Raw genomic sequence first — 19,360 nt, forward strand, 5'->3', positions numbered from 1 at the left:
GGAGTCTGAGTTCTGTGCCAGCATCTTCAGCTCCCTCACGGCAGGTGGCCTGATTCGGGCCCTTGTGATTTGAGAGGAAATCTCCAGAAAACTCCTGTCAGACCTGTATCTCAAGCAAGGGAGAGATGCTTGCGAGAAGATGCCTTCCCGTCTTTCTCCTCTTGTTTTTGGATGTTGCTGCCTCAGGACACCCAGGATGGGGAGGGAGGGAGACACATTTGTATTCTGAGGGTACAGAGCAGAAACAGGAAGCCCTGGGTCCTTGATGACATTGAAGGGCAGCAAGGCCGAGGCCTGAGCTCCCTGTCTGGGCTTCTTATCGCCCTCGGAGGCTTCTGCCTGTAACTCGGAGCTAGGAACAGCCTGACCACTCCCTGAGCTCCCGGACACTGAGCCACTATCTTTGTTTTCCAACCTCATCCATCAGCTAAGAGACTGGCAGTGCGGGTGTGAAGCAGACAGAGGAGGCGGGGCAGAGAATGGAGATAAATCTCCCATCCTACATCTGACCACAACATTGGAAGGGAAAGATTAGACTGGAGATGAAAAATAAAAAGGTCTTGTAATGTTTTTAATGGAGGCATTAGGTTCACAGTTTTGTATGATAAACACAGCTCAGTGTGTGCATGTGTGTATGTGTGTGTATGTTGGCGGTATTTCTCAAACTTCATGCCAAAGCACACTACCGGTGTGCTGATCTTCATGGCAGCTCAGAAGCAGAGCGGTAACGGTGGCGCTAGACATGCCTGAAACACACTCACCTCATCTCCGCAGCTCTGAGCAATGAAAGAAGGGTGAATTGCGTGACTACGTCTTTGAGGCACAGTAATTTCATTATGAAGCCTTCTTTATTTTTACCCCTGAGGGAAGAGGATTATTACAACTATGTTGTTTCCCATCAGACCATCAGAGAAACCCAAAGTCTTTTCTTCCGAACACAGCTATAGAATAGCAGAAGTGACGGAGGCTTGGGGCTGGGGATTTAGCTCAGCGGCGTAAGCACCTGCCTTGCAAGCAGGCAGTCGTGAGTTTGATCCCCGGTACCGATAAAAAGGAAAAAGACAAAAAAAAAAAAAAAAAAGTTTAGAAGTGACGGAGGCAGATAGCAGGCTGTTGGTCGGTCTCATTTCCCTCCTCTCCACACTGCCTTGATGAGCTAGTTCATGCTGCAAAGAGGGAGAGTGCTTGCTTCTTTCCTCCCCAAGTAACGGAAGTTAGTCGTGCATCCCAGGCCAACGGAGCAAGGTGCCAAGGAGCGTGAGGGAAGGGCCATGCACACTCACAGACCACCCAGCGGCAGCTTGGAACTGGCGAGGGCAGAGTGGCCGGGCCCGGGGCCTGGGATGGGAAGGAGAGCAGGGAGCGGGCCTGCGCCAGCTGGCTGGGCCAGTGCTTCGGGATCCTGGCCCTGTAAATTCTCATTCTTGCCTGTGGCCTCACATTGCTCCTGTCATTTCACTGTGCTGCTTGTACCGCCCTGAGTTCTCATTTAGAAATGAGAGAGCAAATCTTGTTGGATGGACCACTCACTCTTCTAGAAATATTGGCCAGACTTTCATGGGGCTGGACAAAGTTTTAAGTGGGGAGAAAATGGGAATAAGTGGTATTTTGTTCTCCACAGTCATTTAGTCATTTACTGATTTCCTCAAGTATTCGTTGCTTGCTACCAGTGGGCACTGGGGATGTGAGGACGTGCACGAGGATCAGCATAGCAGTGCTGGTCTGGCTGGCACCAGAGCAAATAAGCTGCTGGGTCTCAGAGGATGAGTGGAGGTGGAGCAGAGGCAGGCGCTGAGGAGAGGAAAGGCCAGTTGTCAAGGCAAGAGAGAGCATGACGGGGGCGTGAAGAGGACCAGGGACAGTGCCGGGGTGGGGGCTGGGAAGGGTCCCATTCAGCAGGTATGATCAGGGTTAGATGTGTGTAGCGTGACTCTCAGTGATGTCCTTTACAGAGATGAGAAGCACAAGCTGCAGTGGGTGGGAAGTCCTGGGGAGAGAGAGGAAGGACATTGGGCCAAATGAGATGCGGTGTTTGCATGACACAGAAGCAGGAGAAGCAGGCGGTGAGGACAGCCGTGAACAGTGCTGGGTGTTTATGTGCTTGCTCTGTGGGCCTTTCAGCCCGGTGTTCTGGGCCTCGCTGGCTCCATTCTGCTCAGGGCTTGTCCTGGGTTTGAGGCTCTTATCTCCCTTGCACTAGGTTTTGAGCTCCATTTCTCATCTTTGTCCAGCAGTCCCAAGGAGGGAGGAGCACTGGCTCCGGGAGACCCTGTTCTAGACCCCGGAAGTCGTGGCTGCAGGCAGAAATGGGCCTCAGATTTTTAAAAAATGCTGCTGCTCCGTATGTTCACCACTGCCCAAGCTTCAGGATCCTCGACTGTGTTTTTCTTCTTCTCCAACCTTCACTGGTCCAACCTACATCGGTGATTTTTTTTTTCAGTTTTATCCTTTATGATGAAATTCCTCCATCCTGTTGATGCTATAACTTCCCTTTGGTGGGCCTGATTATTATTCTGGCTTCATCATTCACGGAATATCAAGACCATCGATACTTGGGAAGAATTCCTCTTTGATTTAACTTGACGTGTCTGTCCCCTTCAGCCATGTGTGGGTGAGCAGCTGTGTTTTCCATTTCTAGATGCTGGGACCCTCACATCCAGAACCAGGCTCTGCAGATCTGAGACCATGGTGCTGGATAAATAAATATTTTGATACCTTCTAAAAAAAAATCTCTTTCATGGACTCCTTGATGCTTCATGCTTTGAAATATCATATGCACCGGCAGCCTGAGCTCAGTTGTTGAGGACATGGATATATTTCCACATGCCTGAGAAAATGGTGTACCCACTGTGTCTGGGCTTTCTCTCTAGACTGCTCCAGCAGAGTCCTATGCAGTCAAAACAAATCAGCCAGAGCTGAGCTGGAATTCCAGTTCCATCACTGATTGGCTGGAAGGCCATGGTTCATTATCTTAGCATCATTGTGTCTTAGTTTTCTCACCATAAAGGGCAAGATTCATAGGGTTATTGTTGTTGGACAAGACAAGATACGCTGTTAAGTGAGACGAGTCCAGGAGGAACACCGAGCACCCCTCCCTCTCCTTGACACCGGGAAGCCCAGCATGTCCACTTCAGGAGCTACCACATGGAGACCCCGAGCACTTGAGCCACTGCTAGTTTGAATGAAGTGGGCTGTCAAGGATGCTTGCTGCTAATGCAGGCTGGATGCCAAAGAGTTACCATTTTGAAAAGGACAGCGAAAGAGTATAAGGCTGAGATGGTGAGCAGCAAGAGTGAGCCCGGTCCGGGTGACTGAGTAACTCAGTGAGATCCTGTCCAAAGCTGAAAAATGAAAACACAGTGCAGGGAATGTAACTCAGTGTAAAGACCCCGAGTTCCATTCTCAGTCCTGAAAAAAACAAGGGCAAAATATTTTATCAATGTTGTAAATATTTATTACATTTGAAATGTAAATACTTGGGATAATGCTAAGTTAAATAAAGTTTATTTTCTTTCTGATATTACCACGCTGGGATTAATTATTGGCGTTAATTTCACTTGCTTCATTTTACCGTTTGCATGTAACTATTGGAAGATTTAACACTGCCTGTGAGACTTGAATCCTGTATCCGTGGATGTCTGGAACCTCCTGAGGGTTTCCAGAATCTGAGGCTGTGGCAAAGTGACCGCTCTGGAGTGCTCCTACCTCTCCCCTCACTGTGCCCTGGTACCTACCCTGCAGGTCACCTTTACCTCTGTCCTCAGGCCAGACTCTTGCTGAATCATGATGAACCAGAAACCCACCCTCTACCATGGCAGTGTGCTAGTAAGTGGGAGTAAGTGGGAGATTAGCCATGAACGAGACAAAGACCCTGATCTACACACAGTCCCCTCAGCTTGGACCAACCCACCTTCTAGGAAGTCGCCCCTGACCACATGGCTCCCCAACCCACACTCCAAGCTCCCACAGTGCCCCGCTTTACTTTATCGTAGTCTGTATTACACTTGAGATGGTGTCGAGTTTTACAAATCATACCAATTATTTTGAAATAATAATAGATTGTCATGCAGCTGTAAGAAGTGAGACAGAGGAAGTGCATATGCCTTTTATCCAGTTCGCCTCCATGATACATACAGAACAAAGCATCTAGGGACTGGATGTTGGTTCAACTTTTGAACCTCCCCAGATTTCCAATTTGAGCTGTATTCGTGTGTGTGTGTGTGTGTGTGTGTGTGCGTGTGCGCACGTGTTAGTTATGCAATTTTATGTTTCTTTCCTGTATCCACCACCATATTCAGGACAGCATTCCAGCCCATGTTGTCCTTTGGTAATGACACCACTTCCCTCTGAGTGCAGCCTTTCTTAATGCCTGGCCACAGCTGTTCACCCTCCCTTCTTATTCTTTTCTTCCTTCTCCTTCTTTTGCTTTTTTGAGACAGTCTCACTATGCAGCTCAGGCTGACCTTGAACTCGCAGTGATTCTCCTGTCTCAGCCTCTTGAGTACTGGGATTCCAGGTCTGTGCCTTTATGCCTGGCTTGTTCTTCATTTCTGTAACTTCTATAAATGAAGTCATACAGTGTGTAAACACTCCAGAGCGGCTTTCTAAGCTCTGAATGATTCATCTAAGTTGTGTATTTGCTCCTTTTTGTTGCTGAACAGTATCCCGCTCACGTGTGCACCAGGGTCTGCTTTAACACTCACCTGCTGAGGGACACCTGAGATATTTGTAGTTGAAAACTGCTTTGAACAAATATAGGGTTTTAGGTGGACATTTCTATTTCTTTGGGAGAAGTGGCCAAGAATGCACTTTCTTAGTCATTTTCATGTTGGCTTATTGTCATTTTCACTGGAATATTGATTCTTTGAGGTCAGCTGTTGTGTCTGGCATGATAACACTCAGTGTTAGGAAATGATGAATAAAATATGGATGGACAGGAAGAAGGAAGGAGTAAAAGAGAGAAAAATAAAAACCTACCACCACTGTCTAGTGTTTGTTACTTCACCCCTAAGCATTCCAACTTCATTATCTTTTCCTTTTTTGGAATGAACCCATTGATGGTGGCCCCAGATAGTGCGTGGCACACAGTGGTTGCTTTACATGTTTGTAAAGTGATGTAATGAGGGCTCTGGAAAGCAGAGTGGCTGTCCTGTCCACCTACCACATCCACAACACTCAGGCAGGGGAACACACCCAGGTGTGCAAGTGCTGGGGCTCTGATTCCAGGGATTTTTAGTGGATCCACGTCAGTAGTCAACATACGAAGAGGAGTTGATCCAAAGCTTGGCCAACAACAACCCTGAGCTTGTCTGTGTAACGGTTTGGGAATTACAGATGAGTGGCTTGGGGACCCAGTGGCTCCGTGGACTCATTCCAGTGAGCAGATGCAGGATGTACTTAAGTAAAGAATGCTTCTTTGTGACTTGTTAAGCACTTCTCTGTTTCTCTCGATTGGGCATGTATCTGCAGTGCCCTGCAAAGCTATGGCATTCAAAAGCAGAAGAGTCAGGTGGAAATAAAAACATTTCACTTCAGTGCCTAATCCACGCGCTCCTTAATTTGAAATAAATCTGTGACAAGCTACAGATACTTCTTTCAGAAGGTTGTGAAGAAAGGCTTGACGTGTCCTAGTAAATCAGACACAGACTTCATTATTTTTAGTCTTGTTAAAAAAGTTGCCATAGCAACACACCATCATTCAGGGCAAATGTTATCTCTTTAAGTCAGAACACAAGGAGCTGTCCCACAAACCCCGAGCACTTTCAGGGGAAAAAATGATTTTCCAATAAATGAATTTCTGCTAAGACTTGACCATTCATCTTTATTTGTAAGCTCAGAACTCTTCCCCTCTGTAAATAAGAGATATTAAAAGCAATATACAACTTTGTAAGATCCAAAGCTGCCCTTTCTTGTACTTCTTTGCAGAAAATCATTAATGCTATTAGTTCCATGAAACATGTAGTTTTATTTGTGGCTTTTCAATTCACCCACAGGAGGCATCATGGTAATTAATTTGACTCTTGGGCAGAGTATTGTGCATTCTGAGGGACCAGAGGGAAAGCCATGTGGCAGCATGCACACACATTTTCTAAACTCTGAGGACATGTTCCGGGAAGCAGCAAACAGTTAAGCTGCTCCTGGCTCTCCTGTATACCTGAGGAGCAGGGCGGCCCTCAGTAAGCACTGGTTGGACTCTGCTTTGCATCACAACTGAAATTGTTTGGGAATATTCATGAAGATTTATTAATAGATGGAATTTTGCAACGCTGGTAAATTTGGATCCCCAAAAGCATGAGCTTTGGGCCTTAGAAATTATTTCCATTTGCTTTTTCTCCCTCTAAAAAACTTGTTGGCTGTAGTGTCAAACCGCAGCCCCACAGGGGCTGGTAGATTGCACCTGGTGGTGGCATTGCTTCAGAATGCTGTTAAGGTCCCACAGTCCCCAAAGGCTTTGCTCCCTCTATTCTCAGACTCAGATCTTTTTATCCAGCTTCTAATACCTTTGCAGTTGAATATGCCTAATAACTGCCACTGTGACACAATTTTTTACTGGCAGCTTTGTATTTCTCAGTGGCGCATATAATGGTGATGAGCCTCCTGGGAAAGAAAGGACAGCAGTACAGAATCTCCGGGCACCACTTACCGAGCTCTGTGATGATCAACTGACAGACATTGTATTACAAAATCTTTAGTTGACCTCTGGGAAGGAGGCATTTTCAATGCGTGGGAAGATGAAGTTTCCGAGACCATCAAGCTGTGTTCCCTTGAGAAATGAAGCCCCTTGCCTTGTGGCTGAGTGGTCCCAAGACTCATCCTTCATCGCAAATTAACAACTGTCTGAGTCTAGATCTGAACAAAATCTTTACAAAACCTTATGGTAATGACAATGACTTCCTTGGATTCTCCATCTAAGTTTCCCTCAGCTGTTCTCTTTATAATAGAGTTTGCAAATCTTTAGATTTTGGAACTGGGGAGAGAGCTCATAAGTCCTGCAGTTTAATGCTACCATGTTACAAATGAGGAAACTGAGGCTGAGAGATGCTACTTTCCAAGAGGTAGGAGGTTGTGCCACTGAGAACCAGCATGGCTGATGCAGGAGGAGCATACTGTGTTCACCCGGGCTGTTACATGATGAGCAAACCCACCTGCCATCCCATGTGACCAAGACTTTAGAAATAGGCAGGTTACAAAGTGACGAAGGGCCTCCATTTGTTCCAGTGTAAAAAGGATAAACAGTAACTGATTTCCAGAATTGTTGGGGAGATGATGCATGAAGAGCAGAGCGGATTCCCACTGCCCAATACAGAGCAGATGTCTGATGGCCGAAAATGGTCATTCCTGAAATGGTGAGCATTGAGGAGAGGAAGCCAGTGATGCTGGAGCCTGGCATCACAGGGTCCTCAGAGCTCAGGCAAGAAGGATGCTGTGAGCCTCTCTTTGTTTGGTCATTGTTTTGTGATTCTGCATATGCCAGATCTAAAAGACCTCGGTGGCTCTTTTCAGAAACACAGCTCTTAGCTTTTGGCCTAGTAATGGCCCAGCAAGTTTAGCAAATCGTGGCAGGTAGCAATCTGTCCCATAGACGCCAGCCCTGATTGTGCTGCTCATAGGCTGACGGACTAAAGGAAGTCCTTTGTTTCAAGCCCAGTTCCATTGTTCATAAGGCACAGGTAATAATGTGACTGTAGACACAGGATGGTGCATTGATGAGCGTCATCACAGATTTCAAAATCTCAACCCTTCAATGAGTAGTATATTTGCTTAAAGGGTACCTTTCTTTGAAATGTTTAAACTTCTTTATTTAGCTGTGTTAGTTATTTAATATGCATCTTAACTGTCTCTGGCCATGTTATGATTTGCTGTGATGTGTAAACTCCTGAGGGCATAGATTGTGTTTGCTTCATTTACTTTTTAGAGCACCCAGAAGATTGCCTTCACCGAGTAGGCTTTTAATCCATTTGCATGCTGTTGTTGCAGACTGGAATATAAACTGAGTCACATCTCATGGAAAGTGACTATTCTGTTCTGACTTTAACCTTTTAAGATAAAAAAATTGAATGTTTCCATTAGAATAGCCTTGAAAGTCTTTCTGTGCAAAACAAACAGATAAATATTTGTTTATTTTAATTTAAAAAATCAATGTCATTTGATTTTCTATAATAGAAAGTCTGGCCAATGTAGAAAGAGTAGAAAATGCTGAAACGTTATACAGATGAAATGAAAAGTCACTTTACTTCCCTCGACTCATTTAAGATAGTGTTACCTACTACTTACTACCTGTAAGAGGCTCACATTTCCTCTTACCACAATTGTCATCTTTCAGTTAGTGATCCCTTTTCCTGCCAACAAAGAATTATTGTTTTGTTGTTTTTTAGTGAGTTGAAACATGCTGTGAGTTCAAGGAAAGAGTTTGCCATGAGCTGCCAATGACTTGCTCCTATTTAAAGGAAACAGTGGTTACCAGCAAGGAAAACTTAATCCATCTTGCCCCAGTGCATTAATTCTCTCAAACTCAGGTGTACCACCTCTGCTGATTGCACTGGGATTATGTCACCCACCAAGGCAACTTTCTGTTTCAGTAGGTGATGTTAAGAAACAAAACAATACCCTTACAGTTTATCAGTTTTGGAAAATAGAGACTGGCTTTATTTTCTGCAGCTTTGATGTGCTTAGTATTTCCTGTAAGGATCTGCCTTTCTTTTGCTTTGATTGACAAGACCTTTCCTCTATATTTGGGCATCCAACCAGCCCAGTAATAGAGGGTAGAGGCGTTTACCCAGAGCAGACTTCTACCACTCACTGTGACTTTCTTAAACCTTGAGTATCAGTCTCAGCTCCAAAAGAAGAGTTGGGCCCATCAAGATCAGGTAAGTGCCTCTCCACTTTGTGACTTCATTTTTCCTGTGGGAAAGTCCAAGAACTAGGATGACAGGTCAGAGACAGGAACTATGAGATCAGCTTGGAAATGCTGCATGGCTTAAATGGTAATGACTTGGGGGCATTCAACAAATGCAGTGCCCACTGTCACTTAGACATCCAGGTACTCTCAGGAAATGACAAAGATCCAGTGACAATAGCTTGGGATTATGTCTTTAATGCTTTTGAGGCTTCCTATCATTTTGAATTTAAATTTAATCACAACTAGGAGCTTATTACAGAGGAAGTGTAGAGCAGAAACAATTTGTAGTAAATAGGACACATCTTCTATGAATGGCCACATCTACGTGTCCATGTTTTTTTGGTGGGTTGGGTTAGAAACAACGCATGTAGGCCATGCCATTATTGATATTTATCTATTTCCCCCATTCATTTCTCAACCATAACATTGAAACTATAATTTTGAGTGAGCTGTGAAGCATGGCACCCAAATACCCTGACCCTCAATAGAAATAATTTCTGTGCACTCATGCATTATCTTAGGATATGCATGACTTTTGGTGTTATTCATATTTTGTGGTAATTTTGGAGAGATGATTAAGATACATTTCTGTTTTTGTCATAGAAGAGCTCAACTTTTAAATTTGTCTTTCTTTCTTGATATATTTTTATTCATGCCTATTAATTTTACAAAATATTGGGTTTCGATGTGGCATTTTCACACATGCGTATATTTTGATCATGTCCATCTCCCTTTAAACATCTTTCACATGTAAGTTGACTGCAGCTATGGATTTGCAATAAGGAAAATCCCAAGAATTCACTTGGAGGGCTGGAGATCTGAAGAGACCCATGGAATCTGTACTGGAGCCAGTTATGGAAGGCTCTGGGCACCTGTGTTGGAGTTTAATGGGTATTTACATTTCCTGGCTCACTTGTGCAGAAATGCAAAAGAGCAAGTTCCCTTGGACAGCAGCAAATCTTGGCCCTGTCGCCTGGGCAGTGGGGGATCTCAGCTCTGTTTCCTTTCCCTCCCTGGAGGAACGTCATGAAGCCGGTGAGCCTCTTCCTGGGAGCCCTGGCCCTGCTCTTTCTGGATGGCTATGGCTCTGTGCTTGGTGCCTCCAGCGATGAGCTGCGTACCTTTGTGGGCTGTGCCGTGAGGGAATTTACCTTCCTGGCCAAGAAGCCGGGCTGCAAGGGCCTTCGGATCACCACAGATGCCTGCTGGGGCCGCTGTGAGACCTGGGAGGTGAGTTACTAGGATGATGGCTGGGATGGCAGAGCTTCCAGGACCAGCCGCTTGGGCTTGATTCTTAAGCATTTACTGTTTCAGTAATGGGAACTAGAACCCAGGTGTCTGCTCTTCCCTGTTGATTAAAAAAGCACTAGCACAATTATCTGGAAGTTTGCAAAAATGATGTAAAAAAGCCCCATTCTGCCTCTCTAAGAAAGCACTGATCTGGTGAGTAACTTGCTTGACACAGTGTCTGTGTATTTCGTGATACTCGTGGGAATTCCTACCCATTTCACAGGCCACATGGAGGGTTCAAAGGGTGACTGTCGTCACAGAGAATCAATATACGGTTGGGATCAACCCTTGGTTCCAGTCCTGTGAACCACTCTTCTCTCTCCTCTGGGACAAAGTCAGCCAGTTACTGAGAAGGAGACCCAGGGCTGTGCGGTGAGAGAGGGGCACCCAGGCCTCTTCTGCATCCTCCTCTGTTCCCTGGTGACTTCAGGAGATCACTGATGGAGCCACCAAGTCCCTTTATTTTCCACTATATCTGGCCTTTTACTGAAAATGGGCCTAAGAATTTCCAATAAAGTTGGAATCCTGCTGGTCTTTGATGAGCTCTTAGAGGGAGGAGGAGAAGAAGGGCTGACGAGCTCCGAGCACGTCACACCACGGAGTGATTACTGGGGGCCACCAATCCCTGAGTGGGTCACTGCGGAGCACCAGCCCTGGTCTTGTCAGTCCTCAGCTCTGAAACCTTTAATGGCCACCCATTTGTGCAGATTCAACACCAACAGCTGTCTTCACCAATACGGCAGATGCCTACAGTTTTGGGCACATCCTGCATTCTTAGCTTTGGCCTCGTCAGGTTGACCTTTAAAGGTTTCTGAACAGCAGGGGACTCAAAGGCTGGGAGGTCTCAGCAGTCTCTCATCTGCCTTTCCTGGTCAGGGAGCCATCTGATAGAATTTTCGGCGCAGAAGGGACCCATCTGATAGGATTTTGGTGCGGCTGAAAAGAAGTATGAAATAAAAGTGGCTTTTATTTTAAGAATGTGGGGAGAGACGGCATGACCCTCTGGGGTCTGGCATTCTCTCTGCCAGACACGTGGAGTGAGGGCATACATGTAGATTAGGTTTGGAGTGGTGCCTAAGGGGCAGTAGTGGTGCACAGGTAAATTGCCTAGGGGCGGGAAGATGACCTAAAGATAGAGCCCCTTGGTTCCACCTCCCAGCTTTCCACTGGCTACAGTGTCCCATTTGGGACAAAAACCTCTCAATTTCTAGCACAGCCTTCATGAAATCTTTTTTTTTTTTTTTATTTTTTTTTTTTATATCAGGGATTGAACTCACGACCTCATGCTTTCTAAGCAGGCTCTTAAGCTGCTGAGCTAAATCCCCAGCCCTTCCTCATGAAATCTTACGAAATCCCCAACTGTCATTATCATTGTGATTTCTCTATGCCTGGCCCCAGGGCCAACTCCTTCCCTGAGCCTTGGCTGGCTCCCTCGTCTTTTCTTGACCCGATTCTACCTTTTGTTCTAGCTTGCTACACACACACACACACACACACACACACACACACACATATAATTTTAAGTTTTTCTGAGGGCTGAGTTTCATTCTCGTGACTTTGGTAGCATTTCTCAAAGTGTTGCAGGTGAACAAAGTGTTCGGTGCACACCCGTTGAGCTGGATGGGACTGAACTCTGTGTGACATCCGCAGCCCGGTGGAAGCCAGCTCTGCAGCACTGGGCCTTGGGAGAAGGCGGCTTTGCTACTCCACAAAATTAGCTATTTTATTATTTCATTATTTTGTTACTTTGCAACGTTCAGTCCCTGGACCTAAAAATAACCAAATGAAAGTTCAGTTTTGCTCTATATACTGTCTGCCCACTGACATCAGATGAACTCGGGTGTCTTCTCCTATGCAGGGTCTGGCCTGACAGTGCCTTCTGCAGTGTCTTGGATCAGGCGCCACCTTCTTAAACTCCAGGTTCCCCTCACTCAGCCCATCCTCTCTTCTTTAATCCATGATTAACGTCTCTAACTGGGCCCTGGTCACCCACAGGAAGTCAAGGACTGAGCAATCCCTGTAGAAATGGAAAGACCAAGCCCAGGAGAGAATCAGCTTTTCCCTAATATTAGCCAGCTTTTATTTGAGTCTTTACTGTGTTAAGAACAGTGAAATTATCCATGTAAAGAATACAAGATGGGAAGACTGAGATTCATTTTCCCAGCAACCAGAAAGTTTCTGAGATAAGGAACGCAGTCTTGGCTCTTTGGTAGCCTGTGTCTGAAAATAAGAATTTTCATGGCAATGAAGTGGCTGAGTTTACTTTAAAAGCATGAATCTGTCCCACGTATCATTCCAAGAAGTTAATTATTCTGAAATACAAATTGAACTGGACGTCTGGTCTGCCTGGGTTCTCAGGGTACTGAGGTGAGAGCACAAAGTGAACTGAGGCAGGGAGGAGAAAAATGACAAACAGCTCCTCTGAGTCAAGTTCTTCACGGCCCTTGTGGAAGGCCAGGTTGCTAATTTTCATAGCATTTATACAAGAACTTCTGGGTTCTGTCTCTCACCCATCTGTCTCTCTGCCTGCCTCTCTGTCTATCTATCTATCCATCCATCCATCATAATTATCATCTGTCTGAAGGAACTATGCTTTGAAAGATTAGTTTTTCATTATTACTTGCCAATATGTGGTCCAGTAAGACAGTAGATTATACTGACTGAACATTTACCTTATGCAAGAGTGCGGGCATTGGTTGGTGTTCTAGTGGATGAGGAAACTGGATGTCAGTGAGTTAAGGTTTCCAGGTCTCTGACAGTTGCACAAGCTAAACAGGTCTGACTGTAGGGCCCCGGGTATTTGACCACTACCTTGTGCTGATTTTTCCCTGATCTGTGTCCTTCATTTTATAAAAATGATCTTGGAACTCAGGATTTACAAGGTAAAGGATGGAAGAGAATCTTTCCATATCAGAACATTGCATAGAGCATTTGGGAAGCTTCCTGGCTCTATTTTCTATCATTGATTCATCAGATACTTATTGAGAACCTTCTGGGTACCCCTCTGGGAATGGGAACCCTGCAGGGACCAAATAGGCTAGAACCCTGGTCATAATAGGCTTACTCTCTAGAGCTGGAGAGTAAGTAGAGAATTGTTTGTCAGAGAACAAGATAAAATAGCTAAGAGGCCACTTGGTGTGGAGAAAAATGAAGCAGGAAACAGGAGAGGGAGCTCTAGAGCCTGGAGGTGAGATGTTGAATTTTCAGGAGGATGTCAGGAAATGCTTCCTTGAGAGGCCGACCTTTGAATAAAAACCTGGAGCTGTGGAGCTGTGAGTTGTAGGGCCAAGAATGCTCCAGGCAGGGGGACAGCTGAGGAGACCCTCAGAGGGGTGATTTGAGGAAGAATAGAAATCACCAGCGGCTGGAGCCAGGTAAGAAAGTCACAAGGTGGGAATGGTCACAGGTTTATCAGGACAATGACAAGTTTCAATCTGAAAGGTGCATGAAAATGAGGTCGGGTCTGAAGGAGGCCACAAAAGCTTTAACTTTTGCTCTGAGTGATGCGGGGAAATCGCTGGGGTTTGAGCAAAGGGAAAGGTGAATCTGGCTCATTTTAAAAGGATCCCTTAGGGCCCCGGGTGCTGCAAACAGACATGGGGCTGCTGGTGGAGCGGGGAGACCATTTAGAAGGCATGTGTGATGGTCAGCACTGTTCATTTGCTGCATGTGTATTGAACGCTTCCTGTGAGCAGTGCTCTGGACTTATCTAGGAGCTCAGGACAGGCTGATGACCAAAACCAGCTTCCTGCTTTCAGCAGTTTGCTTTCTGCTGGGAGGAGACAGAGCACTAAGTAAACAGATGAAAACAAAGTTACTTTCTTATAGGATGAGTGGGACCGAGAAAAGGAAACTGGTTCTAATGCTTCCCTGCTTTCTCCCTGTGGGGACAGAGACCCATTCTGGAGCCCCCCTACATTGAAGCACATCATCGAGTCTGCACCTACAATGAGACCAGACAGGTGACAGTCAAGCTGCCTAAATGTGCCCCTGGGATCGACCCCTTCTATACCTATCCCGTGGCTGTACGCTGTGACTGCGGGGCCTGCTCCACGGCCACCACGGAGTGCGAGACCATGTGAATTGGACATTGCCTGCCCCACACAGCTAGCGGCCAGGAGCTTCACAGACCCGAGCAGCACAAGCAGCAACACCCCTGGATGGAAGGAGCTTGTTTCCGCTGTCACCTGTCTCCCTTATGTCCAGCTGGGGCACAAGGCCCAGAGGCAGCACACTCATGCTAAAACTGCAAAACAACATTCGTGCTTTTGCCACCATAATTTCTCTTGCTCACACGTTTTCCTTTGCCTTGAGTCTTGGACCATCCTCTGTATATTGTGTCCCTCATGCCCGTTGACAGGAAATGATGAGGTGCCACCGTTTCAAATGCACTGGCTCTGTGTAGGAAATGGGGCTGAAATCTGAAAATTTTCACATTCCGGTTAACCACTGATCCCCTAGATTTATGATTAAAGGGCTAGAAATGATCAAAGCCAGCAAGCACACCAGTGTTCCTTTCTTAAAAGGAAACCCAACTAACTGCAAGTGTCCCTAGAGAAAATTCTCCATTTCTCTTTCAACTGGGCTATTATCCTCACAAGAAATAGAGACTGCTCAGCCTCCTAAGGAGAAGGATTTGATAGAGACACTGTCTCAAAGTAAGAGGTGTTTGGATTTGGCTAGTTCACGCTGAAGAAAAATTCCTCAAGTTCCCTTAAGATCCTCAACACAGAAGCTGCTTTGTCATAAAACAAATAAAACAAGCATAGACAAAAATATAAAACCAGAAGGTATCAATTTGGCTTAAAAATTTCTGAAACAAAAATCCTACTCTCAGAGTGATATTCTCATAAAGATACTGCAAAATGGTCAATTTCAAATATTCTTCTCTATTTAGTATATTTTAAATTTCAATGGTAATTTCAGAAATTTAACATATCTGAAAGGGTAAAGTGCATTGCTGGGTCAGAGGGAAAAAGTCTGTGACTGTTAGCTCTTGGCTCCTGCCTCTCCCTATATTGTAGCAACTGATTCTGTGACTTAAACAAACAAACAAACAAATCTCTAGTTTTATGTAAGTGTCATTGATTTTGGGGTTGGCTATAACCTTGTTCATTTTTCATGATATTCCAGGGAAATATGTGTTAATACCAATAAATCATGTTCTCTGTCTTTTGAATTCATGCAAATTTTCAGAAACCTTTGTAATCTTTAATGCATTTGGTGCAATGCTAGGAAGAACACTAAAATGGAGCAGGAAGGCAGTTTTTACCTAAGCATTAATTTGGAAGGGGGAGAACATATTTAGTGAGGGACACCGACAGATGACACATCATGGCTGGTAGCCACGAGCCTTCCTTGAAGGGAAGTCAATGGGTTCCCTGGAAAACAGTGGAGCAAATGTTGTTACTGATGATCAACAGCTGGGATGTGGGGCCAAAGGGCACTGAGCAAAATTCACCCAGCTCCTGGCAGATCTATTGGCAGGGAGGGACATACCGCTAACCTGAAGGGGAGCTGAGTGTCTGTGGTGTCTGCTGGGACGGTGGGAGCTGATGAGAGAGAGGCTGGGTGCTGCTGCTCTTCCCTAGGAAATCTGCCCTGGATTTTCTGAGACAGGAAGGGCTTGCCAGAGTTTGAGGAAAGATGGTTTCCATTAGGAAGCAAGTTAGGTGAGTCTATGAAGAGACTATTTGTAAATGTGTGGGTAGAGTTAAGGAGACTGAGAAGGAGGGGTGAACTAACTGCTTCTGGTGTGGAAGCCATAGGTGGGTGGGCTCTAGTCCCTCTAAGAAGAGGGCTTGAAGAAAGAGAACAAGGAGAGACCCATGCTGACTCGTGTAGAAAGGGTAAGAGAGAATAGATACCCCACTTTCCTCCTCCCTCCAGGTCCTCTGTTAGGTCAAATGGGAGTCACATGGAAGCCCAAGAGTGAGGGAGTCCATTGATTTGGTCTGTAAATGTTGGTTTCTGGGCAGCAGATTGAAGAAAGACGGAGACTAGATCAAAAGGGGCAAATGGATAAAATCCAGCAGAGCTCTCAGGAGGCTCTCAGTCAGCAGTAATGTTGGCTGTGAGGGCAACGAGGCATGCCCCGTATCACCAAGACTTTCCAAGGTGCACTGGAGTGATGCATGTGGATAGGTGTGCACTTCCCAATGGATAGCATTTGGGAGGCAGGAGGAGAACCATAATGATAAGGACTGTGGGATCAGTTGGTTAAGTACAATCAAAGCCCTCAGGGAATGGCTTGAAAACCAGCATTGGAAGAGAGATTATTTTTTTAATGCATCTGGAAGGTAGAGACTGCTGAAAATCAGGCCTGATACCTCATTGGGAGAACAACTCAATTATAAAAACACTGACTCTACTACTGGAAAAATATCCCACATTTAAGTTCTCCTAACAGGGAAGGAAGGGGACACAGAGACCTAGTGTGGGTCAAGGGGACAAGTACTTGATGCACTAGGCGGAGATGTACTAGATGTACTCAAGATTCCCTGCAGAAGGGGCTTCCTGTTCCTCTTCGCTATAGGAGAGCAGACTCCCCTTGCTTGGAGACCTTGCAGAGTGCCATCCAATGAGGTTGTTTTACGTGATAATGTTTATCCTTCTCCAATACTGCCCACCACCTCTGTATTTCAGGTGAGTAATTAGAGGCAAGTCTCAGAATCATCCACTTGGGGAAAGACATTCCCTCTAGAGGAAGGAAAGAGACTCTTCACTACAGGACCTCTAGGACCTAGGGATGCAAACCAGGAGAAACTGGGAGAACAAACTTGACAATGGATCTTGGGCGAGTTAGAGGGGGAAGAGAGGAGGAGAGCTGCAGAACAGAAGACTGGGAAGGAAGGATTTGTCCATAGAGTACCATTGTCAGAATTTATCACCATCTTATGGGTGGCAGTGCCTGGTACCAATGTGCTGTTGGATGGCTCCTTCAAGCTTGGGGCAAATGGTTACAGAATGAGCTGTACCTACAGGAGAAAAGTTAACCTGCTCAACAAAAGAAGCAGGATATAGATGTCAGCTAAAAATTAATGAAAGATTCTAGCTAAATTGTTTCCAACAGGATGTCTTTTGTGATTCTCTCCTTTAAAAACTCTGCAACTTTCCAGTTCGGGGCCTCTTGTTTGAACCCTAAACTGGTGTGAGGGGAGTCTGTATACAAGTGGTTCTGAGCTCAGCTAGTTAAATTCAAAATTTATCAGTTTGGCTGCTTGGATTCCTATATTGTGTTCATGAACCCACCTCATGAATAATTTTAAAAAAAGCTTGGCATTGTAGCTCAGTGCCAAGACCCTGGGTTCAGCCTCCATTTGAGAGAGAGAGAGAGAGAGAGAGAGAGAGAGAGAGAGAGAGAGAGAGAGAGACAGACAGAGAGAGAGAGACAGACAGAGAGAGAGAGAGAGACAGAGAGAGAGACAAAGAGAGAGAGAAAGAGAGATACAGACAGACAGAGAGACAGAGACAGAGAGAGACAGAGAGACAGAGAGATTTTTCTACTTGTGAAATAGTCTACTGGACTATAAGAATTGTGGTTTTTATTTGCAAGATGAGTCTTCTGCCATTTATTTTACAAAAATCTCTCTTTGGCTTAATAAGTGAAATTGTCTGAAACTGTGTGCAGGGCAGCAGGCGGGCTGAGTGTCCTGCCGATGATCCTGGTGGGTCTGCAGGAGATGCTAACACCCTGTGCAAGGGGAAAGCTGATGACAGGAACAAGAAACAGGGAAGATGGGCACACAAGGGGAGCAGGTGTGAAGCTCTGTAGTTGGCAACAGGAGGCAGAGACTTGTCTCCAGCATGAAGGAATTTAGAGGGATTATTCTGTTCTCCTCTCAAGGTCTTCATTATTGGAAGTAAAGTGAACTTTTCCCAAGCTTGTTGGCTTTCTGTCTGACCCTATGTTTCTCCAGCTGTACAATTTCTGTAGCATATGGAATAACTGAGTTTAAAAAAAAGGCTTCCTGACACACAGAGTGTTATTATATACTTTGACCTTGACTGTGAGCCAATCAATGCTTTTGGAAATTCATGCAGAGCACAGTCACCTCCCCACAAAAACAAAGCAAAGCCAAACAAAACAACAAGCAAACAAAACAAAAACAACCAAACACCTCTAACAAACAGAAGATAACAATCTTTTATCTCTAGAAGCCAAAAAAAGTCTTATTTTAACAAGAATATCAACATTACTAAGATGAAAAAGGTAATTTTGGTAACGTTGAAATTAGTATTACAAACAAAGAATAAGTGTGAATATCTCCAAACTGTGGGTACAGGTAAAAATTAATTTGAAAGAACATTTACTCACTGAGAGCAAGCTGTCTCCGTATACAGTAAAGGATGTGGATGGCTGAAGCCATCCTAGCTTGTGATGCAGAATTATGCTCTTGAAACAGAAATTTAATCCTGTTAGTTTGCAAGTTCTTTTTCTGTGAAATGTACAAATAGGCTGTGCTTCCTTGGCTTCCTGTGCTGCTCATGGGAAGGATTTTTCTACGTTCACAGCATAGAAAACTGGGCTTTCTCGTCACAGTGGTGAAGTTCTAGGCTTTCAGGCTGTTGTCAGCTTCTACTGTCCATGTATATCCTCTTGGAATCCACATACTATGACTAAAACATTCTGGCACAGATTTTCCTGAGAAGAATCAAAACATCCAACATTTAAAAATATATTTAAAAATATGTTGGAAATGTGCTCGGCTTTTGCATCCTGCTTGACCAAGCTCAAGAAGAACATCTCCCTATTGAAACATCAGCACCACTACAGAGAAACAAAGGCCGGTGGGAACTGGCCCCAGACTTCAGCGCTAACAACATTGAGCCAGCTTACCTCAGGGCTAAGCCAAAGGATAAGGGCACCACGAATCTGCCTGTCTCACCCTCCCTGCTTTAGGGGGCCAGTGAGGGGGAGTGAGTGGGCTCTGATGAGGGTGTCCTCTTCTTCTGCACTCGGTTATTTCAAAGCACTTCGTTTGGTGGGAATGTTTGCATTCAGATGAGGGGAGGCTCACAGATGGCTTGGGGGATATTTTATTTTATTTTACTGTCACAGTCAAGGGACTAGAAACCAAACTTTTAACAATGTAAGTGGATTCTTGATGAGAAACCTGTGGTTGCTGTTAATTTTCTCTCCCTATTAGTTGAATAAAACTGGCTGTCTTT

General features: G+C 45.1%; 2 protein-coding genes across 2 annotated transcripts in view; one reads left to right on the forward strand and one right to left on the reverse strand.

Moving 5' to 3' along the window:
* Positions 1–829: 829 nt before the first annotated feature.
* Positions 830–19,360, reverse strand: part of Rhoj (ras homolog family member J) — a 124,065-nt gene continuing 105,534 nt past the window's right edge. Inside the window, exon 5 of the mRNA XM_063241102.1 lies at positions 830–18,833. Within this exon, the coding sequence (XP_063097172.1) occupies positions 18,768–18,833 (66 nt within the window). The 3' untranslated portion in view covers positions 830–18,767. The remainder of the gene's footprint in view (positions 18,834–19,360) is intronic.
* On the forward strand, positions 9,926–15,368 carry Gphb5 (glycoprotein hormone subunit beta 5). The gene is made up of 2 exons (XM_003472319.4): positions 9,926–10,129; positions 14,083–15,368. Exons 1-2 carry the CDS (start codon positions 9,926–9,928, stop codon positions 14,269–14,271), a joined length of 393 nt encoding a protein of 130 aa, XP_003472367.1. The 3' UTR covers positions 14,272–15,368.

The sequence above is a fragment of the Cavia porcellus genome, unplaced genomic scaffold (genome assembly GCF_034190915.1).
Source record: "Cavia porcellus strain 051 isolate PalLab524CR breed Dunkin Hartley unplaced genomic scaffold, mCavPor4.1 scaffold_31, whole genome shotgun sequence".
In the NCBI taxonomy this organism is placed as follows: Eukaryota; Metazoa; Chordata; class Mammalia; order Rodentia; family Caviidae; genus Cavia; species Cavia porcellus.

Coding starts and splice junctions, on each gene's coding strand:
- Gphb5 (XM_003472319.4), top strand. CDS start 9,926: ATGAAGCCGGTGAGCCTCTTCCTGGGAGCCCTGGCCCTGCTCTTTCTG. Junction 10,130..14,082: donor GCCGCTGTGAGACCTGGGAG/GTGAGTTACTAG, acceptor CTGTGGGGACAG/AGACCCATTCTGGAGCCCCC.